General features: G+C 41.1%; 2 protein-coding genes across 3 annotated transcripts in view; one reads left to right on the forward strand and one right to left on the reverse strand.

Annotated features, from left to right (window-relative positions):
• celsr3 (cadherin, EGF LAG seven-pass G-type receptor 3) overlaps positions 1-16,745 on the forward strand; it is a 109,421-nt gene extending 92,676 nt beyond the window's left edge. For both annotated transcript variants that reach the window (XM_067591664.1, XM_067591665.1), the window contains 11 exons: positions 1,181-1,355; positions 2,477-2,589; positions 4,054-4,133; positions 5,352-5,478; positions 5,785-5,904; positions 7,574-7,671; positions 8,164-8,255; positions 8,497-8,670; positions 10,942-11,136; positions 12,590-13,655; positions 14,145-16,745. In XM_067591664.1, the coding sequence (XP_067447765.1) occupies positions 1,181-1,355; positions 2,477-2,589; positions 4,054-4,133; positions 5,352-5,478; positions 5,785-5,904; positions 7,574-7,671; positions 8,164-8,255; positions 8,497-8,670; positions 10,942-11,136; positions 12,590-13,655; positions 14,145-14,172 (2,268 nt within the window). In that variant the 3' untranslated portion in view covers positions 14,173-16,745. The remainder of the gene's footprint in view (positions 1-1,180; positions 1,356-2,476; positions 2,590-4,053; positions 4,134-5,351; positions 5,479-5,784; positions 5,905-7,573; positions 7,672-8,163; positions 8,256-8,496; positions 8,671-10,941; positions 11,137-12,589; positions 13,656-14,144) is intronic.
• A 2,113-nt stretch (positions 16,746-18,858) lies between these two features.
• LOC137184213 (uncharacterized) lies at positions 18,859-24,678 on the reverse strand. Its single transcript, XM_067591668.1, has 4 exons — positions 24,384-24,678; positions 22,031-22,083; positions 21,660-21,828; positions 18,859-20,272 (listed from the first exon to the last, which is right to left on the reverse strand). Exons 1-4 carry the CDS (start codon positions 24,586-24,588, stop codon positions 19,911-19,913), a joined length of 789 nt encoding a protein of 262 aa, XP_067447769.1. The 5' UTR covers positions 24,589-24,678; the 3' UTR covers positions 18,859-19,910.
• Positions 24,679-24,743: the final 65 nt, after the last annotated feature.

The raw sequence follows: 24,743 nt of genomic DNA on the forward strand, positions 1-24,743 counted from the left end.
TGGAAGGCGGTGACGGTACTTTGAGGTGTGTATATAATTGTGTGCCACTTGAAGTTTGAATAGCGTCGTTCTCATCTGGCCAAGTAAACAAAACAGACAAAAGACTAAATGCTAATTTTATGCATTATTCATGGCTAAGTTCACCATGACAAAAAATATTGTGATTAATTCCTGATGATATTCAGTCTAAACCATGATACTGGACTGACCTCAGATGTCTATGTTATAACAGATTCTGTTCTGTCTGTAAGCGCTGATTAACAACCTCTCAGCATCAATGTAGCATCACATCTATGGCAGTAAAGACAAAGTTCTCTATGTGCATCAATATTATGTATAAATTATATTTCAAAAGATAAAGATAAATAAATCAACCATGAATTAAGCTGGACATTTTATAAATACCTCTTCTAAATGTATGGTATGGTCCAAAATCAGCGTTACAAACACAAACATGCATTTTGTAGCAGTTCATCCCCGTTACAAGCTGATAAAAGTTTGAACCGTGAGTGGAAATAAGCTTTAACTGAGCCGATACTTCCTCTTAAAACCAGGATGCAAGTTAGCATCATCTTGTTTTCTTGCTATTTATTACTATTGCAAATACACTATGCTGAATGAAAGCTTTCAAAGGTACTCTCCACTCTGTGTATTTCTTCTACCAGTGGTGCTCGCTGTCGTACCAGTAATCGCAGTTTACTCTTGGGTGTTATTACTATAATTCAGCACATTAACAACATTCATTTTCATTCAGTTATTTCATGCATTTCCTGGAGTTATACAGTTACACGCCACCATAAACTCTGTTCATTAGTCGCATTGCCAGTTAAATCATGAACGCTTGTCACTTCATTGCTGACACCTGCTGTGCTGTAATAAAGATTTGTTGGACACTTGCCAACACGCCTGCTCTGCCTCTGTCACAAAATCGATACAAAGGATAATATTTTTTTTTTATCGCTCATCTTCTTTTCTTCACATTCCCTTAATTTCTTCATCTCTGTCTCACACCTTTTCTGTCTTTCTCTTTCCCCTCCTGTTTTTCATCCCTACTTTTCATCCTTTCTTTTCTTTCTTCTTTCCTTCTCTTTGACCGTGATTCTTCTTCCTCCTCCTATCTTTGCTTTTTTTTCTCCTTCCTTCTCTTAATCACTGTCCCTTTCTCTCACTCACCCTCCAGTTCCTGTGCACGGTCGTCGCCATCCTGCTGCATTACTTCTTCATGTCCACATTCGCCTGGATGTTCGTGGAGGGCCTTCATATCTACCGCATGCAGACCGAGCAACGCAACATCAACTACGGAGCCATGAGATTCTACTATGCCATCGGCTGGGGCGTGCCTGCCATTATTACTGGTAACACACACACACACACACACACACACACACACACACACAAACACAAGTGTCACACACATGCACTGTAAGTCTGGCTGTGCAGATAAGGTGTCCTATTGACACTTCTATTAAACAGGTTTCAGTGACATTTTAATATAGAAATAGTAAAGCACAGACACACACACACACACACACACACTGCATATCTCTTTCCTCAGGCCCAGAGGTGCGTTTAACTTTCTGTCTGTCTTTATTTAGGCTTTCCCCGTCTCTCTTACCCTTGCAATTCAATTTTAAAATTCTTTATATGCACAACTGTCAAAACCTTGACAGTACTGTTCAAACGAGGATATACAAGGAATAAAGACTTCACAGTTCATGTCACAAATCTCCTAGCAACCATGTCTGGCACCATCATGGAGGTCCACTGGTGGACTGGATGTGCATAAATAATGGATGGATATAAAAAACTACCTGCTGTGATAAAACAGATGGTTGTGGCGTGGGTGTAGGTCAGTTCAGTAATGTTCCCAGTAAACAATATTTGCAAACAAACCAAAAATGACATGGATTCACTTTTATTGTTTAGTAAAATCAGCTCAGTAACAAATTATTGGTCTTTTATAAGCCAGCAGGATGCATGATGGGATCTAGTAACTTTTGTAACTACATGTGTGTATTTTACAGGCTAGATTATGGAAGCTTGTTCTGCCCAGTATGTAGTTATAACAGTCACTATAATCAATGTTAGCAAACTAAACACTAAATCGATCAGAAGCATCAATAATAAGTAGAAAGGAGGAGATAAACTGAAAATGTGTGTTAAATTCTCTGGAGAGACCATAATGTAATTAAGTATCTACAGACTACACACTATTTCTTGAAAGCTGATGACCTTCACAATGATTTTTGTAACCTGAAAGCCCTCTGATCAGGTTATGTGATAAAAAAAAACTAACTGACTAATTATCAAAAAGACTGATTAATTGAGAACTGGCTCTGTCATTCAGGTAATGGCATGCTGTCATGTACTGCACTGCTTCTCCCTTTTCTGACCGCGGGCTCTCTGTGATTGACAGTAGAAGAGATCTTAGAGTTGATATTCCCGTCTGATCTGACTGTCTGTCTCTTCGCTGCAGGCTTGGCGGTGGGCCTGGACCCAGAGGGTTATGGGAACCCAGATTTCTGCTGGATCTCCATCTATGACAAACTCATCTGGAGCTTTGCTGGTCCAATTGCCATCGTCATACTGGTAACTGTCTCCCAGTCTGTCTGATATAATTGATGATGGGTGCTGACAAACTATAAATATAAAAATATAGTGTTAGTGATGTGATTGTGAAAGGGATTATAGTCTATTGATGACTGTTGATTCTGAGTTTTTTTTTACTGCTTTAAGACATTTTATAGATTAAATTATGCTTCTTCATTTTCTTGCTAGAGATGAGAATGTACCAAGCTCATTGCTGTACAGTAAATATGAGAGTGCTAGAGCTTAGCTTAGCACAAAGACTGGAAACAGGGGGATACAGCTAGCCTGGCTCTTTCCTTTGGTAAAAAAAATACATTTTCCAACACCAGTGAGTTCCTGGAGTCTCCACTGGTTGCAGGAGACTCTTTACAGGCTGCTATGACCTGCAAGGTGAGGGTGACGTGGCCAACAGAGATAGATGAAGGTGTCTGTAGAGTAGTTCCTGGTAGCCTTGCCAGCTTGTCTTCTTGTACTGTAGTAGAAGGTAATGGTGGTGGAGGTAGGTGATGAAGCGCATCGTCTTGCGGGTCCTAGCAGCACTGGCAACTTCACAGTGACAAGGAGAAGCCAAGAAGTCACTGCTCTCGGCCAAGAAATAGTCTGACACATAATCCCCATAAAATCACAAGTACTATTAGTTTTTACACTTCAGTTTTCATTCAGTTTTATTGTAATGCATTAATTAGTGAGCTTTAGAGGTGCTGTTCAGGCAGATTTTTTATTACATATGTAGGTCTCCCCCTGTTTCTGGTTCTTATGCTACAATAAGCTTAACTCCAGCTTCATATGAGAATAGTATTGATTTTCTAATGTAACTCTCACCAAGAAAAATTCAAAATCAAAATGTAGAAATATTCCTGTAAAAGATTATATCATCCAAAAACTGTAGTGTATATCAGCTTGACTCTACTTACCAGCTTGACTGTACTCGACTGTATCAGCCTAACGTTAAACTCATTTTCATATAAAAAGATGTTCTTTCTTCCCTGGCTGTAAATCTCTAGCTGGGCACACTCCCAAAATTAGGAGAATTGGCATTCCAAAAGATTATACAACACTTGAACTCTGTTAGACCATAATTTTAATTGCTGCCCACATCAAGCTCACACCAACTTCACTGCAACATCTCAGACACAGTACTGTAACAGTTTTTATAAGTTCCTACTTGTTCATTTACTCAGCAATTACATTTCTTACATTCACTGATTTGTCTATTTTCATATAGTGTCTGAGCAGAGGAGCCAAAGTGGAATTAATGAGCAATTCATAGTTTCTTGTAAGAGACGTAGATGGCTTAACCTTTAATAAATCCACCTTTTTACCCTGGAAGATAACTATTTTATCCACATTGATTTTGCTTCATCTGCTCATCCTTATCCCTGATGTTGCTAATGGTAGTATTGGATTAGCTGACATGCATTAAAAATGTTGCCTTACCGTGTGTATTGATCTCCCTCTGTCCAGATGAATGGAGGGATTTTCATGATTGTAGCCAAGATGTCCTGCAACCCGTCTCAGAAGGAGACCAAGAAGCTCCCTGTCATGTGAGTACAATGGTTAAATCACTTTTCTAACTTTCAAAAAGGGGCTTTGTTGGCTATTTTCCATATGAAACCCTAGAGACTTTAATTACTGTACTACACTACGTTATTGGGAAAAATCAATTTTTGCTCTTTCAGGCTGAACAGTAACTACTAATAACCTCAACAAAGTTTTAAAAACAAAAGTGCTTAAATGCAGTTATTTTAGGGGATCATAGTGATAACCCAGCTGTCATATGAGCATCCCAAAACCATTGGGAGTGTAGATTTGATAAATGGTTTGTGATTGATGAACTAACCTTGTACTGAGGGCAATATGCCTGTATTTCTGTCTGTCTCATTCAGTCAATTTTGATTTGCTAGACAATAATCATGTCAGGCCTTGTTATTGATCAAATTATTTCTGTTTAAAAGACCCAGTGTAAATCGGTTTAGTTATGTTGTGTCTGTCGCTCTGCTTCACTCCCACATTTCTGTCTCAGGTTTCGTTGTAGGGTTTAATCACTGTTTCTTTTTCCTGCTGGCTCTCACTTCTTGTCACTCTTGAATCTTGTATTTTCTGTTTTGTCTCCTTCATGGGAATCAATGAAGAACTGGCCTTTTTGTCAATAATGTGTTAAGTTATAATGGCTGCATTTTAATAATGTTACAATATATGTAAGTGTATAGTGTGATGAGGAACAAGTGAAGTTTTTTCCAAATGTTACAGCGATGCAGTAGTTTAGCCTTTAGCTGTCTGTACTCCAAAACATCTGGTTTATTAGCAAACAGGCTAATTAAGAAAAGTAATCAGTATTACTGTTAACATATGCAATTCTCAGTTAAAACTGAGCCGTGTCATTACATGATGACACCCAAGGATCAAACTTTGTCTGTGTAGACAGCTGTATTTATTAGAATAGAAGTCTATCTGTTGTGTTAGACATGCATGAGACGAACGACTACATAACTACGTAGGGTTAGGGTTAGGGTTAAGGTTAGGGGTTAGGATTAGGGGTTAGGGTTAGAGACGCATTGTGTTGACATTGTCTGTTTCCAAAGAGCTGCAGACTACCAGAAGCTACCAGAGTGTGTGTTACATTAGAGATTCATCCTGTTGAACCCAAATCTAACCTTTTTATCCCCCATTGCACTCTGTGTTTCTCTGCTGTGTAACACTGCAAATTTCCCCACTGTGGGATTAATAAAGGATTATCTTATCTTATCTCTGTCTCTCTCCAGTGCAACAATTCGCAATGCCTTCCTGCTGTTGCTGGTGGCCACCTCCACCTGGCTGTGTGGTTTGATGGCTGTGAACAACAGCATCCTGGCTTTCTATTACATATTTGATGTCCTCTGCCTAGTACAGGTATTGGCCAAGTATATGTTCTGTAACTGTAGCCGAGGAATTCTTGCTTAAAGTAGTAATCGTTTCATTTTCTACCATATAAATAAATGTTGGTTTACTTTAGCACTCAGTCAACCGACGTTCAATAAACTAATGCTTTCACATTTTTCAACATACTGTATGTCATGTTATTTGGTGTTCACTGATAGCATTTTTTTGGAATATACAGCTGAACTGGGTAGTCTAACAATCTTGTACATTAAAACCTTCAAATACATCGCTCATTTGCCAGTGCAGCTAATTTTGTCATCTCTCTCTGTCTCCCAGGGTCTGTCAGTGATGCTGGTCTTCACTGTGTTCAACTCAGAGGTTCAGGAGGCCTGGAGAGTTGCCTGTTTGGGTAAGAAGAGCCCTGGAGAAGACCCACCAAGACCACCGCAGAACGCTGTGAGTTACACATACCCATGGTCTCTAGTTGAGTTTTTATACTGCTGCAGCGTGACTCTGCAGTATCCTGAGGGCGCTTTCACACCTGTTCAGTAAGTTGACTTGAAGGAAGAAAGGACAGACGATAGATTTGATTGTAATTTAGATTATGAATTCATGTTAAAATCACATATTGACTACCATAAAATCCTGTGGTCGGTTTTGCTTTTACGCCACAAACAGAGTTTGTCTGACTGACAGCTTTCACATTAGCCAAAACAAACTGAACCAAACAGGCAAACACACAGGAGTTCATTTGAACCCAACAAACTGTCATCTGGTATCTGACATCAGTTCCCTCTGAACTGACGTTACTGGAATCATTTACACAGCATATCCTCAACAGTGCAACAAGAATGCAATAAACAGTATATGATATACAATATACAGTTTTAAAATGATCATTTACATGAGCTATAATATTATAATAGGATTATCATTATTGCACATTAACGACTTGCAGGATACATATAAGTCCCTGATGTGAAGCTGTAAATTGACTTTCTGCTTCCTAACACCATTTACTACAGCGTGTTTTATTCTGTTCTACAGTATTGTTGACAAGATGCACGTACTCACTGTGTCCATTACTAGACAGCACAGAGCACCCCTGCCTCCGTTCCTCCTTCTTCCCACCCATCCATCGTTCTTGTCCTCCCTCTCTCCTCTCCTTCTGCCTTCAGGGTTTGTGGCTGACCCAGATAAAACAATATACCGACCAGTGCAGCCCTGCCCGCTCTTTAGCCCACTTCTACAAAAGCGCTGTGCATTGCTTATCTAGAGTGTGTGTGTGTGCGCACGCACGTGTGTCTGTGTGTGTGCATGCATGTGTGTAACCCTATCCGTAACCCTAGCCTTCACTTATGTACTTCACTCTTTCTTCTATCTTGTGTGTATGTGTGTTTATTAGTTCATAGCTCACTGAACTGTAACCCAAGTTTTCTTTAGCCTGTCTTTTAAAATCATTCATTATCTCTGTGCTAGTGCCCGTGTGTGTGTGTGTGTGTGTGTGTGTGTGTGTGTGTGTGTGTGTATGTGTGTGTGTGTGTGTGTGTGTGTGTGTGTGTGTGTGTGTGTGTGTGTGTGCTCACTGTTCCATATTCCCTTTTAATCTCGTCTCCTGTCCAGTTAAATTCATATGTAGTTTGGATGTGTGTGTTCGTGAGACATTTGTGTTTACGTGCATGCCTGTGTGTGAGTGTGTTTTAGTTAATTCCACCCTTTTAACCCCCATTTTCTTCAAAGCTCTTCCAATCCATCACTAAGTCATCTGGGGCAAATTGACAAGACCTTCCAAAAACTATTATTAGACACACAAACATGATGCTGTTTGCTGTTTTGAACCTCGGATGGGTTGTGCTGTATGTATAAGTAACCATCTATTATTATTAGGATATGGATAGAAAACCACTGTATCAGAAAGAAGCCTTATATCATGAAACAAAAAACAAACTGGAAATTAACCCTCTATTAAAAAGTAGACGGGCAAAATGGCTGGCTTTCAATCATTCAGTGCACAGGGTGATCTAACATTATTTTAACAATGTTGCTCTCCCTCATTTCTCATTTCTCTGAATTTAACCTCACTTTTCTAACCCTCACATATGTGTGTGTGTGTGTGTGTGTTCAGGCACAGAACCCCTATCACAACGCATCTCTGTTGGAGCAGAGTGGGCTGCACCGCATCACCCTGGGAACCTCTACCATCTCCTCTGTCAGCTCCGCTAGGTATATAAACACACAAATGCTCACAACTTTTACCAGAAATTAGCTTGAATGAAACACCTCCACACCATGGCCGCTAGAGTAAAATAAGACTAGACTAGGGTCTCATTTAGTTCAAGAGCAAACAGGTAAATACCAGCAATATACAAATGATAAATCATCGTTCGGATAGAAACATGGTTCAGCAGTCAGGTTTCATTGGTTCAGCAGTTGGATTTGGGATAAAATTGCTTCAGGCAGGAAATCCCTTCACTGTTGTGTATTTTGTGGGTCAGTGGGGTAAAGATGAAGAAGATGAGATATAACAATGTAATGCACTGTATGTAGAGCAACACTAATGTACTCGGAGAGTGGCTGTTTGTGGCTTTATGGATCAGTGATTGTCTGTCTTTATGTGTGTCTGAGTGTGTGTGTTCATGAACAGTACATGCTACTGTGTGTGTGTGCGTGTGTGTGTTTGTGTGTGTATTCACCCCTTTCCTCTCTCCCTGTTAGAGAAAACCTTTTGGCTCGTCAGACTCTGGAGCAAAATATCGTCCATACCGGAGCGACAGACCTGGATGTAGCTATGTTCCACAGAGACGGAGGTAAGCACACACACAAACACCGGAATAAGCAGACACACACACACAGACACACACAAACACACACCTATAACGAGCAGTATAAAGTCCTTATTTCTTTTTCTCCATATGAATTTCCCCAGTGATCAAGCACACATACCTACAACAACCCATGGAGAATTATAATCTTCATCTTCATTCTTTTTATTCTTTCTCTCACTTGTTTCCTCTCTCCCTCCTTCTGTCTTTCCCTCTGTCCTCCCAGGTGAGGACTCGGACTCAGACTCAGACCTCTCCATGGAGGAGGAACGCAGTCTCTCCATTCCTTCCTCTGAGAGCGAGGACAACGTCCGCCTCCGTGGACGCATCCAGCGGCGCTTCAAACGCTCCAATCACAGCGAGCGTCTGCTCACCGAGCCCACCCACAATGGTACCAAAGGTAGGTGACCACTTTGGCAACTATCAAATTATTTATCTTTACATTTTCCCCTTTTTGCTTTTTAAGGCATTTCTTCTTACAAATAAAAGCCAGAAATGATCAAGTGTCGAGTGAGAGGCGAGGCACACCCTGTCCAGGTCTCCAAGATATCACAGAGCTAACACATAAAGACTAACAACCAGTCACAATCATATACAGTATAACTGTGCACCTTTGGGCAGTAAAGAGTCACCAGCCAATCTAGCCTGCATGCCCTTGAACCAGGGGAGGAAACCCACTCAAGCACTGGGAGAACATACAGACTCCACACAGAAAGGTCCCAGTCGACCGGTAGAGTTGAACAATTGAGGTCTATGTTGTAGAAAAAAGCGCACTCTTTTATCTCAGACACGTAGAAACATACAGGCACAAAACACACAGACACACAACGAGAGGAAATGTCAGTGCCTGATAAATTAATCAATACCTTCTTTCTTCTTATACACTTGCAAATCATGCATAATACATGAGTTTATGCACTTGAAAGTATGTGATATAAATGTCATGCATATACATTGTTCTGTGAAATATTTCATTATGAGAAAAGGCCAGGCCTGTGCAAATCTATAAATCCATATAAGTAATCAATTCTTAGCTTAATAAGCCATCTGGATCACATGAACTCTATTCAGAGTGAAACATGGACCAGAGCTGTCAGTTTTAATGGAGGTGGACAGAATCCAGATGGCCAGTAGAGTCCAATCAGTTCATCAGTGCAGTCAAACTGAAGGGCCAGAGAAGAAGTAGAAGAAGTATTGATCCTCTGCATTTGACCCATTTTATACACACTGCACTGCAGCACCCGCAGACCAACTCCAGTTCTTTTGCCAGTGTCTTGGTCAGGGGCCCTGACAGGAGTATTAACCCTAACATACAGTACATGTCTTTGATGAGCAGTGCTGAGGGATGTGAGCTTTTTACTGAAAGGTCACTTCTTTTTGAAGATGGACTCCTATTTGTTGTGACAAAGCATTAAACCCCACATCGATTTAGTCGAGCTGTCAAATGTTAGAAGACCGAGGTAGGAATGTGCATAACTGTGCTCAATGGACATCTGTTAAAAAAAGAGAAAACAACAACAATAGTGTGTTTTTATAACCTCTTTATTTTTTTTTATTTAAGAGCATGTTAGAGAAGAAAAAATAAAGATGTAACATTTTTAAAGTGATGGAATGATTAATAATTGTCCAATAAGTTGAAGTTCAGAAATGAATCTGGATCAGTTTTATAATAAATTAATCATTAACTGATTTCTTAAGCAAAAAAAAGTCAAACACTCACTGGTTTCAGGTTTTCAAATTTGAAAATATTCTGTTTTTCATAATTTGTAAATTTAATTTCTTTGAACGTTGGTCAAGCATTGTAAAGATCTCATCTTGGGCTCAGAAAGATTATCAGGGTTTTTTTCCCCCACTATTTTCAGACACTGTTTAGACAAAAATGAGCAGTTATCAATGAATTGATACTGCAGCACTATGTATTCATCATCCATGTACTCAGTTAACAAGTCTCAGACACTACTGATCATATTTTGATAAAATGTGGTTAAACGATGATATCGCCACCACATAATGAGATTTTCCAAATTACGCTTATTGGCCCAAAGGGTTGATGATGTCACAGATGAGAACAAACTCACATGTGGAATGGCTGCGAGGGCCTCCACCATCGCATGTTCATCTGTGACATTTCATGCATGAATCACTTTGTGCTTGGATTTTGCCTGTTCACAGGATATGCATTAGTTTGATACATTCTCTTCCCATATGACATTTTCAATTTACCCTGGCTGATTTATCATAATGAACACATGCTATTTGTCTGCTGACACCTGCTATTTGATACAGACATCTGTTTGTGTTGGTCACAATGCACATGCAGCAACAAAATTAATTCAGAACACAAATTATAAAGATGAATATGAGGCATAAAAAAATCTTGGCCTCTTTTCATAACTGCTGTTTACTGGCTTTCATGATAAATGATTTTCAATTAGTCCTGAGAGTAATAATAGTGATTTTGTCCACTTCACAACCTTTTTCATGTCTTCATCACCGGTTTAAGGAACTTTTTTTTTTTTGCTTTATCAACCAATGACTTGTGTCATGGCTTATTGACATGAGAACATCTCTAGTATGTTGGGAAAGTTTTTGTAACAACAGATTTCACCTCATGAATTGTCACTGAAAACAGTAACCTGAACATGTTTTGTTTTTTTTATGTGTGTGACAGATCTGGATGGCAATGACCTTCTGTCTTACTGGCCAGCGTTGGAGGAGTGTGAGACACACACCCTTCAAAAGTGGGGCTCAGAGCGCCCCCTGGGGGCAGATTACAGCAAGGACGCAGCCAACAACAACCAGCTTGATGCAGCGCTCACTAGTGGAGACGAGAGCGGCCTCACCCAGCCGCACAGGCACCGCAAGGGTGAGGAAGACACATAAACACAAACATATACAAATAAACACAATCTAAAGGCATACTGACATTTTGGATTTGCTTTTGATATTATTCTAATCTTTGGTTTCTCCTTCCTGTAAGTATAATGAGGTATCGGGTCACAGATTTTAGTTAAGACAATATGAAACACACCTTTAAAAAGTACGATAACAAATGTATAAAACAATGTAGTTAAAACAGTGATTAACAAATGGTATTTTTTTCCTCTTTTTGGTTGCTATAAATATCTACTTGTGTCATATGATTGTTACATTTGTGTCGACGGTTTGGTTTTTGGTCATGCATCTCTGGACATCAGTCTCTGGCCTATAAATATTTTATCTTCTTTATTGTTAAACAAAAATCTGCAGACATCTTGTATGACTGATGCAGCCTCGGTCATCACGATTGAAATGGAGCATTTTGCCAGCAGGAAGACGGAGGAGATGTCAGCTGTGTGAGCTGACTCAACCAAGCAGCATTCAAAACTCAGCTCAATAACTGAGACTTATACTGCTGCTGTATACACAGATTATCTGTTAAACATTTTAATTATTTCAATACACTCTTGATGTGACCTAGCAGTGCCCTCTCCCACTGAATTCATCCAGATCTTTTTTGTTTTACTTCAGGTTATGTTTGTGTACCTCTGCACCACACTCCAGGGCTGGGATCAGCTGGAGTCATCAGAGCAGGCAGAGCAGAGCTGGAGTGGCCCCTGTGCATAAAAATAACTTAAACAACACAGTGTGGTGCTTCAGTCAAGGTCTAAATCTGGCCCTAAAAGCATTGGTGACACCATATGTGTACTCAGAATACATACATACAAAATTGGCATGTGCAGAGGTGCGCCACACATACAAGGACACACTGAGAGTGAGTAAGAAATGCAGGCGAAGTTTGACATCACTCATGTAGCCTGAAAGCATGAGTGACATTTTAGGGCACAAAAGAAAGAGGCCACACTTCAGCAGGATACAGTATGTATTTGAGTTGCATGACTTATTTTTAAGTCTGCCTCCGGACATCCAGATTACTCAGACCCAAGATGGTATTTTGATTCATAAAATGTTAACACAACATGTAGAAAGGCCCAGAAATGTCATTAATAATTCCAAAACACTTCTTTCTCCTGCTCTTACACTTTTCTTGACATCCTTCTTCTTCACTTTCTCTTCATTCCCTTCTTCCCTTATCACTCTTCTTCTACCTCCTGCTTTTCCATCCTCACCTTCAACCCCCGTATACCTTTGCAGTTTTTGCACTCCTGTCCTGTTTCCCCTTCTAATGGAATCTCATCCCTTCTACAAGTTTCTCTTTCTTTCTTTCTTTCTTTCTTTCTTTCTTTCTTTCTTTCTTTCTTTCTTTCTTTCTTTCTTTCTCCTTTTCTGCCACTGATGCCTTCCCCTCTCCTTCTCACGTTCTTATTTTCTCCTCCCAGGTATCTTGAAGAATCGTCTTGGCTGTCCCCCGGCGCTCCAGGGTCTTTCCACTGTGGGCCGGGCCCCCAGTGAGCTCAACTGGTACCGCACGTCTACTCTGGGCCACCGGGGCGTTCCTGCAGCCTCCTATGGTCGCATGTACTCTGCCACGGCTGGCGCCGGTGGAGGTACCGGCTCTCTCTCTCAGCCAGGTTCCCGCTACTCCTCCAGGGAGCACCTGGACTCGCTGGCCCGGAGGCAGCTGTCCAGGGATCCGCTAGGGAGGCAAACAGTTGGGGGGTCGAGGGACCGGCTGGACTCCCGGGGTTCCAGGGACAACCTGGATCTCTTACCCAGGAGGAGAGAGCTGGGACTGGGGCAGGGAGCAGGGCTTGGGGGTCTGGGGCTAGATCACCAGCGAGCCTCATCATCCAGGGAGAACTTGACAGGATCCAGGGACAGACTGGACAACCACCACACAGGCAGCATCCACGCCTCGAGGGAGGACTTGAGCGGAAACGGGGGAGCTGTTGGAATAGGAATGGAGGGATACCTCAGCGGATCCAGGTCACAGCTGAACACGCTAACTCGACGGCAGGCCTCATCCCGGGAGCACCTAGGGGGGGCACTGATGAGCAGTAGGTCGAGAGAGCAGCTGGAGACCAACGGAGTCGGAGCCCAGGCCCAGCCGTGTCGGGAGTGGCTCCGCACTCTGCCTCCCCGCCAGCCCTCGCACCCCGAGCAGCCTCCCTCCTCCTCCCCTCCTCCGCCGATCTCCGAGGAGCCCCAGCAAGAGCAGCTCCCTCCCTCGGCTCACATTAGAGGACGACTGGACTCAGCACCCCCATGTAGGTACCCCGGTCAGACTGTCCCCCAGGTCGCAGGTTCAAACCCTCTGGGTCGACAACCGTCCAGTGAACACCTGGATATTCTCTCCTCCATCCTGGCATCCTTCAGTTCCACTGTCCTCACTCCTCCCCCCGCTGCCTCTAACCCTGGGCCTAACGGCTCCGCCCAGGGACCCTCACCCTCCCCGTCCCAGTCTGCCACCTCCCACAGCATATCTGAAGTCTCCCCTGACTCCGAGTAAGTCTTCAATAACCTTCATCCTGTTCCTTCCTGCCACAGTATTTTACATCTTCTGTCCTTTTAACTCCTCATCATCTTGGACTTTTACTTTCCTGCATCTCCCCCCTTTCCCTCTCCTCTTTCCTCTTCCTCAGACGGATTTCTTTTTACTCAGCAGCTCCATGGAGATCATCTCCACTCTTCAACTCTCCTCCTCTCTCTTATTTCTCCTTTACTATCTTTTCTGTCCTGTTTTTGCAACCCATCTCCCTCACCTCCACTTCCTACTTTTCAGCTTCTTTTACATTTTGTCCCTCGTGTGTTAGTCTGTTTTGTTCTGTCTTCCAGCTCTGTGTCCTTTATCTCTCCTTTGTCTTTTTGCTTTTAACACCTCATTTCCATTTTGCTCCTGTATTTTCATCGTCATCATGGAAGAGAAATCAAAATCAGTGGAGGAGTTGTTGTGTAAAGTTATTGATGACTCACTTTCCTTTTTCTTCACCTCAGAGCCAACAGAAGTGAAGGACAGTCTTGATGACAGCTTCCATATCCTTTTATGCATTGCGACAGTGCTTGGGGCACCAGGGACAAGTTCAAAGGTCATGGATGGTCCTGAAACACTGGGGCACCCTGGGACTTCGGAGGACTAGAAACAAACTTGGGACAGAGGAGACAGAGAGATGGATTGAAAGTAAGACAAAGAGAGCGTCCGCTGAGGATACAGGAGGATGCGAGTGGGCGGGTTGTACTGTATAAATTAAGTTTTTCGAGTCCCACCGCCTACAATAATCTTTGACGGTTCTTTGGACGATGAGTCAACCACCTCTTCTACCTAAAAACTGTTCAAGACAAACACAAACTCCTCAGATTTCAAACACAAAAGTCAGCCTGATCCAGGCAAGATCCATCATAAAGAAAAAAAAAAGAAAAGACTGTAAATAACATTTTTTATACATTTTGTATCTTTTTCATAGGAGATGAAGAAGAAATCTCTTGTGATGTTTTCTTTTCTTTTTCTTTTTTTTAATGATTGTGTCCGTGTGAGGTTGTGCGCGAGGTTGGTGTGAGTGCAGTCTTGTTCGTTGCTGAGGGAGAGATTTCCCCCACAAAGAAAAAAAAAAAAATCCCCAAATTTCTCCCCGAAAACCATTTTCCTCAGAAACTTTTCCTCATGCCCATCAACTTTGTGTATAGCGACAGGGGGTCCGGCAATAGTATCTGATGAGATTATCGAAAACCACAAGACGTGGTTGAAGGGAAAATATCAAAATAGCGAGAAGTGATTGTAAATAGAGGAAGGGATTATTATAAGAGATTTTGATGGAACAAGATGATTGTGCGGAGAAAGATGTCCAACTTTAAGCGAAGACACAACACGAAGGTTTTGGAGTTGGCGGTTCAGTTGTTAAAGCGAAGTCACAAGTGTCAAAGTATCACCTCTTTCAGGAGATTGTGCTGTTTTGTGATCCAATTTCCGCTGTATATGAATGTGACCTTGTCATCTGTCTGTGTATCTTTGTGCCTGGTGCTGTCTGAACCAGACCATATCAGTCGATTGATATTACAAGACCGTATCTTTAGTGTTCTGGAGACCTGGTGGGCGAAGGTAGATATCTTCTCTGCCTCTCTGCATGAGGCTGTATCATGTAACAACCATTTAAAAGTCCTCAAGGTATTTTGTACTTTGATGCATCACGACTCAACCTGCCTCAAGAGACGCCACAGGAGCAAGCCGAACCTTTTCCGGCAGCATCCAGGAGACTCATTTATAAACACTTCTCATGCAAAACTTCTGTGCAAATTCAAGCCAAAGGGACAACTGCTTCAAATCAGTACGAGACGTCGATGTTCTCCAGTTTTCTGTGATGGAAATGAGTTGTGCAGGGTGTGAACGCTGTAGATGGAATTCCCAGTTTTGTTGAATTCATGATTTTTTTTTTTTAAATGTTTGTGCGATGGAAACAAGGTTAAAGTGAGATATTGTTTCTATAAATGAGGCCCTTGATTTGCGCTACAACATAAACCACTGTGGAGTTTTATTTGGCTGCACATGTGTATAAGCAAGTGCTTATTGGAGCTCATGTCTGTAGCGCAGGAATCCCTTGTTAGAATTTTTCTAATCGCAAAGCTGAACACAGTTGCTGGGAAATTGCTTCAAAATATCCTTTTAATCTAAAAAATGTCACAGAAAAAAAAGCTCTAAATCTGTCGAGTCCTGACTTTACTTACAGGCTTAAAATCATCCAACATGAGCTGTCATTGATGAGGAGTTTCACATCAGAGCACATTAATACAGATATTTTTTTTTTCGTGTTTAGACTGCTGCACAAAGTCTTTAGCAAGATTCAGCGTAGCTTCTGCAGCAGCGTACCTGTTTGCAGAGGCGACGATGTCAGTTGTGTTGGCGCTAAAAGCCTCTAAGTGGTTTCGAGATGCAGGTCTTTCCATCAGCAGCTGTTCCTTTCTCACAGCTGAGTTAAGGTAACAACATGCAGGCATTTGTAAGCAAAGGAAACATGCAGGCAGTCTCCACCAGCCTTCAGAGGGATTAAGGGATTGTGGATAACATAACTGTTTTTTTTTGTAGTGAAAAAATTGCTGTGGGTCTCAAAAACTGAAGGTAAAATAGGGTTTCTGTATTGCCAAAATGTGTTGCCTGTTTGTCCTCAAGCGGAGATCATTTGTAAAAACAGATAGAAACTGGAAGTGAATAAAAAACAAGAAGGCAGGGAGCTACAGATTACAATAGAACACAGTGAGCATAAGAATAAATCAGGAGGTACAAAACCAGACAAGGTTGGAAGGAGAGCAAATTGGGTCAGAAACCATGACTGTGTGCAAAATGTAACCGCAGGGAAGAAGGCGTAAATGTTACTCATCACAGAGAAAAAGAAAAATACACAGAAATGGATGGAAATTCAGACAAGAGAAAAAAACAAACACATCTCACACACCTCGCAAGCGCATATCTCCCAGCTCTGACCGCTGTGCTGTCACTCCCATGTCTCCGGGATGTGACAAGCAAAATCAGTTTGTGACAAAACTATTGCCAAAAAAAGTGCTCCTGCAGGGGAACGCTAACCACGAGTCTCTTAAAGGGATAGTACACCTGAAAAAAAAAAAATCTTTGATTCCTTGTCATTCTTTCATAAAGCTGCTCCATTATGTTATTTCATGGATCCGTTTATCTTCAACTGACAGTACCTTTTACTTGTACAGACATGAGATTTATTTTATTTATCAATAATTTATCGACATTGTTATTAATTATTTATGTTGACATTTTGTACAAGAGCCTGTTGTTAATGAAATGTGTGATTTTCTTTTTTTTTTTTTGTCCAAATGTTCCTTTTTTTTCACATGTAATGTTTCTTATGATCGGAGTCTCTCACTGCGACAAATTCACAGATGGACGACAAGAAAAGAGGAGAATGTGAAGATAATTACGTCTCTATTTACTCCTGGAATTAAAATCTGATGTTAAGAAAAGATCCTTAAGAGGACACTGAGCTTTTAAACATTTAAACGCTGGCATACATGCAAAATATACAATTATCCAATTGGTTTTCTTTATCTAACCATGGGGGTGAAATCTGGAGTAATCCAGTTAATCCAATTTTCAATCCTTTGCAAGTGCATTTAGCTTCTCCTGACAACATATCTAAACATATCTTAACTGAACTAAACTTTATTTCTCCCCATTCACTTTCTTTAGATCAAAGGCTGAAGCTTCACAAGCACCATATCAGATTATTAACCGGTCATTTATCAGCTTTTACACACAACAGACAGCTGTGAGTAGCGGTTAAATGGACTCCAGCTTCAAGGTTAATCTGGTTCAGACCAATAGGAGCCATAAAAGAGAGGGGAGACAAAAAGACTGTGAGTTAAGAGTTAAGACACATAAGTTGTGATGTGCTCTGAAAAAAAGAAAAACAGAAGGACAGAGTGAGACAGTGGGGGAGAAGAGGAGGAGGAGGAGGAGGAGGAGGAGGGATGGGAGATTGTCTTTGTTAGCTTGTGTGTTAATTATGGGATGCCTTCTTTCCCGCCGTCGGCAAGGGGACGGCGGCATGGAAACAGCTGTTCCCCTGTTACCGCGGAAACAAGAGAAATGTTTGACATTAAAAAAAAGACTTATTCCTACAAGGCTGTTTGTGTTTGTATTTATTCTCTCTCTCAATCTCTTTCTGTGTGTGTGTGTGTGTGTGGGTATGACTTAAGTCACCTTCAGGGACACACACCAGACTTAAGACCAGTTAATTGGGGGCGACTTGTGCAATTGAGGACAAAAGCCTTGTCCCCAACTGGTAAAACACTGACTTTTGGGTCAGTGGTTAGAGTTAGGGTTAGGTTAAGCCTCCAGGAAATGAATGTAAATCTGTAAATACCCCAAAAGTGACTTAAGTAAACCTGTGTGTGTGTGTGTTTGTGTGTGTGTGTGTGTGTGAGAGAGAGAGAGAGAGAGAGAGGGAGAGGTTTTATGTTTAATATTCATGAGAACAGACATTTCCAGGTGCGAAAAGCTGAGCAGAGAAAATATCCTGACAGAGGGACACGGTTTTCTGGAAGCTTCTCTCTGACTTGTTTTGACACTCAAAGTATTCTGCCACATTCAGAGGCGTCAGAGATGTTAAGCTGCCACCTTGATACATGCAGCTCAAGACAGAAGTACCCAGCTGCTACCATCAGTCCTCAGATAAACCTGCAGGGGCTGAGACAAAAACTGATCTATGCTCCAGTTTTTAGCAGTATGACTTGGTTGCACGTCCATGAGAAATGTTGTTTCAATTAGTAAAATACAAAAGACATGTTTGCTCTGAAACATACAGATAAAATAAATCACAAATGTATCACTCATATCTCTGCATTGAGTACGGAGCTGGAGCCAGGAGACAATTAGCTTAGCTAAGACTGGAAACACAGGGAAACAGCTAGCCTGTCTCTGCCCAAAGTTAAAAATAGTTAAGAGCACATAACTCAGTCTAGAAACATTTTAGCATGTATTAAACAATGTATGTGTTATTTTTTATGTTTTAGGGATGCTGTAGGTGTATTTTTGAGCTTTGGGGAGAGCCAGACTAGCTGTTTCCTCCATGCCTTCAGTCTTTATGCTAAGCTAGGCTAATTGCTTCTACTTCTAGCTCCATACTTAAGACACAAAAGTGGTGTTGATCTTCTCATCTACATTTCAGCAAGAAAGTCAAAAAGCATATTTGTCAAAATGTCACCATTTATTTAAAGAAACAAAGGCCCACCATGAGCCTCAAGAACAGCTCCAGTGATCCTTGACATTAGAGACTCTTCAACTCTCATCTGCCCGAAATCTTCTGCAAAGTATCTTAGGAGAGTGGAGGCTGTTACAGCAGCGCATATTAATGCCCATGTTTTTTTTAATGAGATCTTCAACACACACATATGGCTGTAAGGTGTCCATATACTTTTGGCCATGTAGTGTATGTTTCTACAATCATTATTCAGAGTTTTCTTGCTTGGATTCTTGGTAGTAAACTTCCACTTTGTATTAAAAGCAGATTTCGATACAAAGCACAGAAAACAAGTTTAAGCATACATATTCAGGCTAACATGCGCTTTAAAAGCAATGCAAGTACAATGTTTTCATCTCTATTTAAAGGTTTTGTCCATTTAGGAATGTCATTTCTTCATCTGCAGATGTCATCTTAGTACATTCTTTGAAATAATATCCTCCCTAAAATTGGCTTTGACCTTTACAGAAGCTGTAATCTTAAACATCGCTTGTCTCACAGTGACAGTGAAAAAAAACAGATAAAACCAAACAGATCGTTGTGATTTTGATCTTAACTCTTTCACACCGTTCACAAGCATTTTTACAAGGTGCGAAAAGTAATTCATGTATTGTCCAGTGACACCAGGGAGAGCTGTGAAGTGGTAGTTCTTTTAGAAATGTGGAATAAACTAACTGTTATTCAGTCTTAAAAAGAGCTACTTTTGTACTTTTTAGTCTGCACCCAAGTAATCTTACTGCTTTTAAGTGACAGTACTTAATGGGTCATTGTCATACGCTTCTCACCATTTCATCCTACCACAAAAGAATCAAAGACGTCTAATTCATCTAGCAGGAAAAGTAGTTTTCCCTCTTTGTGTAGAAAAGGCGAAGCACAGCTGATATGAGGCAACTGAGAATCCTCCTTTTGCCTTCAAGTACAAAAAACAATGTATAAAAATAGTAACAGTCCCATGGCACGTAGACAAAAGAATACAAGAATGAAACAAGCTTTTAAAAAAATCAGTTCATCCTGTTGGATCGGACGTTTTCTCCTCTTCATCGCTGCTGCTGGAGGAAGACAGCGGCACATCCTCGCCCATCTTCTTTAGCTTGGCCTTGTAGTAAGCTTTCTTCATCCTGAAGGCCTTCTCCTTCTGCCGCGTCGCTCTCCTCTTCTCCCTCATCAGCTCCTGCTCCCACGCCAGCACCTTCATCCTGTTCTCCCACTCCAGGATCTTCATCTGCTGCTGCTGCTCCAGAGCTTCTGTTCTCTGCTGGTGCTCCAGCCGCGACAGGTCTACGGTGTCGTGCTGAGCCGGGCGGTGGCCCACTTCCTCCGCCTCGCCGCCTGACGAGAGGAGACGCTGGCTGACGAGCCTGGAGGTGCCTGGAAGTCAAGAGTTCAAAATGGTCAGTGAAGTGAACCTTGTGTACCTGAGTATACTAGTCCGATATCTATTTTTAAATGCATGTTTGTATCTAAGTACAACCTATTCCTCCCCCTGTAAAAGTGCCACACTTTCTCCTGATGCATTTTGCAGTCTGGCGTGAAATGTAAAATAAAATCGACTGAAATTTCCTCAAAGATTTTGGAGCAACCCCGCCGATCCTTCGTGTGATATGACCTGCAAACTAATAAATCACAAACCTACAACCAACAAATGACTTGTCACTAATCACAAGATCAAATTAAAGAAAAACACTTATGAAGTGTCTTCATAAGGTGTTTCCTCATTTGGTTGTTTGATGATGTTCATTAGCTATTAAATTGGTTTGAGATCTGGTGACTGACAAGACTACAGCACACAGCACACACTCATCAAACCACTCATGACCCGTATGGGCGTTTCATCATTCATTTTTCATTTTTTTCCTTTAATTTGATAAGAAAAAAATACTACACAGATGTTGCTGAATTCTTTTGAGTTGCCTCAGACATTTGGCTAGTTACGCCGCTTTTGACCTGGTTCACATGAAGCTAACATAGGTTGTTTATTCTCCTTCACATTCTGAAGAGCATAATTAATGAGTTTTCAACCAGTTTGTCATGATATTAGCTTTGTGTGACCTTTGTGTAGCTTTTTTAAAGCTATATAGTGGTACTTTTACAGTTAAACTATGTTGAAGACCCCCACCTCTCCCCCCAAATATAAATGCATATATTTCATTTCAGAAGTTTAACCGCTGAACTCATGATGTCTCCTACTTCACTGAAGAGTCATAATGGACCACCTTTGGCTCCAAACTAGTTCTGATGTCACAAATAATGCTCACTGGTATACCCCTTAAACTTTTTGGTGAGCACAGAGAAACTTTCCCAAACAAATGTGAAAACAGCCTTCTAGTGTCAAACTGCACATACATCATTCTGCACAGTGAAGCACATCTTTGAGTGGAGGGGGACTTTAAAATGTTTAAGATGTGCTTTAATTGTACCATTAGGACTGGAATATGCCAGATCTGATATCAATTATGGTAATTATGGTAACTCTTTCATTACTGATATCAATTAATGAAAGATAAACGCCTGCAATAATTTAGACCTAAACAATGATCTTACTAAGCTAAATCTAATCATTCAGAGCTGTTTACATGACAGCTTCTTAATTAAGAGTCCTGCCTTAATCATTTTCATATAATAATATCACAGTTCATATAAACATATTAATTCAAGGGTCCAGACTGACACCAATATTTGCCAACACAAAGTTCACCTGCAAGTGTTTCTAGGCAACAAATACAGTGGGAGCTTGCAGATCTTCATCTGTGGGTACCTGGTGCTGTGAAGTAGGAAGCAGGAAATGTCACATCTTGCAGCTCTGCATTGTGGGAGTTGGAGTTGGCGGTGGGGCTGTGGTGCAGATCTGACCAGTCGTTCCCTGTGATTCTGTCCAAGGCGTGACGCTGGAGGCAGATGGCCACTTGCTCCTTGCTGTCCTCAGCCTGAGAAGGAGACAACCGAGTGTGTTTTTGAAGTGATTGTTTCACGCTGGTGGAACATCTGTCATCTCTAGCGTTCAGTGTCTCAGTTGTCCATGAATATCAGCTGTTCCAACTGAGCTTCATCTTTGGTTTAAATTCTGCTAATGTGAAATTCCCGCTTTTAATAAATGAAAAACCAAAACGACCACTTTTAAATATTTACCCGATTCACGCTGCCATTCATCTGCCCAGCAGCGTTTATCATCATGAAACCGCCTGTTAATAAGAGAAAAAGAGAGAGAGAAGCAGACACACAGGGAGGGACTGCAGGTAAATGTGTTTCAGGAAAATAAGCAGAGAGCGCCTCCTTCTGGTGAACGCAGGTACAACATCCTCTTCACACACAGCTGCAACAAAACACATACAGCATGTATCCAATGAACCTTACAGCATCAGCTATTAAGCAATAAGAAAAGTCCACAAAGTCAACTTCAAATTTACTCCCATTGAAGTAGTTTCAGGCTGAAAACAACAGCTTTCAATACTCAAAATAATTCATAGTAATTCCTACACTTAAACACTTTCACTTTAACATTTCAGGGATTATTCAGTCTGTTTCCAGGCTGAGTTCCTTAATAGTTTGACAAACGATTGACTCCTGTTTGACTAACCGCAGGTGTTTTGGGCAGTAAGGTTAATAAAGTGAGATGGTAGAGAATCTTTCCAATGGAGGATTTAAGTTCGAGCTCTCTAAGTTTCCACCCTGCTGAAGTGTCCTTGAGCAGGATTAATCCCTAAAAATTCCACCATTGCAGTTTTGTAGCTTTTTCTGATCTCAGGTCTCGTCTTGTGAAGGGGGCAAGGGAAAAGAGGAGCTCTGGTTTTACTCTTAAATCTGGATTTATTTCACAAATGAACATTACACAACCCAAAAACACTTATGGGACTAGAAGTAAACACCAAGAAAACTTATAAAGTGCTGGCAGTCTCTGTGAACACTTTAGGGGCTGTCAAAGGTAAAAACTAAATTCTCAGCACCAGGGGGGATGACACGGTGAGGAAATATTCCCACCAATTAATAAACTCTTGACAACATTGGTGTTACCAGTTACACCAGACATTTTATAAGATAAGATATTTGTCAATGATGCTCAGTTTCTGTAGATTGCTTACTTTGATCTTTAAAATTAGATTTTTAGTTCAGCTTTCCTCTTATTTAAGAGTTAGTGATGGTGGGCTTCAGGCCGCTGACAGCGGGTCGTGCTCTGTGTACAACCGGTCTGTGGCACACACAGACACGGAGATGAGCCAAAGGACAACTGCTGCTTAGAACGAGAACCAGAGAAACCTGTCTGCTATCTGGAGAGACACACCGAGAGCAGGCAGAGAGCAGGAGAGTTTCTGCCGAAAACAAGCACTGAGACACGGGGAGACATGAGAGCAGCTGCTCGCTAACAGCTCCGTGTGTTTACAACAGAGAGCAGGAGGGAGGACAGACGTCTCACTCTGCTACTCTGTGCTGTGACTCTTTCAGTTTATAATTGTAGCGTCTGTCGTCCAACTAAGTATTGATAACACACTTAGTATTTTACAAATTAGTTTTTTCATTTGATGAATGTGAGCGCTGATACACGAAAATTAACTAAGTTGGTTTTATTTCTATAAAAAAAAGCAAAACAACAAGTCATGTAAGAAGTAACTAAAAGTAATGAACATCATGTAACACCTTTACACAGTACCGCATTTTGCTCAAAAATCCAGTATCGGCCCAAAAATCCAGGGTGACCCCATATTTGGTGTTAATGTTAATTAATGGATACATTGATGCATTCTGATATATTCAAGAGTTTACAGGGTTTCCTACATGATTAACAGGCTTTTTATTTTGTAAAAAAAGAAGCTACTTAGATTAATTTATTCTGCCTTAATTGAAAAATTATAACCTGTCTAAGGTATTAATTAATGAATGACAAACCATCAATTGATCCAATAAGAATTTCCATTAAAATACCTTAATTACTTGAAGTATTAATTAATTAATTACTATTAATAGGTAGATTAATTGTATTTTGAGATAAAATAATAATAAATAAACAAATAAGGGCTCGGTGTTATAATTATGACATATTATCAACACTGCTGATGATATGAAGTTGTTGATATGAAGAGGAACACCAGGACACTTCAGCAGGCTGCAGATGTTCAACTAAAGATGTAAAGTAGAAACTCAGTGAAACCATGAAACATTACTATATATCACAACTTTTTAAAAGGATTTATACTAACGTTAAACTGCAGGGTGTATTTATTGTTGTCAGACAGAAATCTAAAATATGCACATATTGAATATATGACACAGAAGGAAAAGCTTCAGGTGATGACCTGAAACTCTGAAACAGATGTTTCAATACTCGCACATCTCCACTGTTGTGGCGGCCACAGATACGCGCGCGCGTGCGCGCGCACACAACAAAACAACCCACACACACACCACCTGAATAAACCACGACGACTGGGTTAATATTACATGCACTAAGAACTACTTCTTTTTAACCTGTTTTTTTAAGTGAAGCTACCTTCCACCAGCTTGCGGACCGCTGCTTTGTGGCCAGCTCCCCCTGCATGGCTGGTGAGAGCAGCCTCGCCCATGGTCTGAAGTTTGATTGATTTACAACAGGCCCTGCATCGGGCGAAGTGAATATCCTGGGCGTCTTTAACCAGCCAGTCCTTATAAATGTCCTTTGAAAGCCAGGAGTCTTGAAATTTACATTTTCCAGGCATAGTTAGCTATGAAGTTGGCTGGACCGCTGCTTCACGGCCAGCCGCAACCTCTTACCTCCTGATGCGTTCACGGTCTGCTCAGAAGCTCCGATGGTCTGAGATTGTACCACTGCGCAAATTGTTTGAAATTAGCCTACTACGTACTTCTGAAACAA

The sequence above is a fragment of the Thunnus thynnus genome, chromosome 6 (assembly GCF_963924715.1).
Source record: "Thunnus thynnus chromosome 6, fThuThy2.1, whole genome shotgun sequence".
NCBI lineage: Eukaryota > Metazoa > Chordata > Actinopteri > Scombriformes > Scombridae > Thunnus > Thunnus thynnus.

Excerpts from the sequence above, each read along its gene's own strand:
- LOC137184213 (XM_067591668.1), bottom strand. The coding sequence starts at position 24,588 with ATGCCTGGAAAATGTAAATTTCAAGACTCCTGGCTTTCAAAGGACATT. Across the intron at positions 22,084-24,383 it reads GGTCCGCAAGCTGGTGGAAG|GCGGTTTCATGATGATAAAC; the intron begins GTAGCTTCACTT and ends TCTTATTAACAG. Across the intron at positions 21,829-22,030 it reads TGAATGGCAGCGTGAATCGG|GCTGAGGACAGCAAGGAGCA; the intron begins GTAAATATTTAA and ends TCTCCTTCTCAG.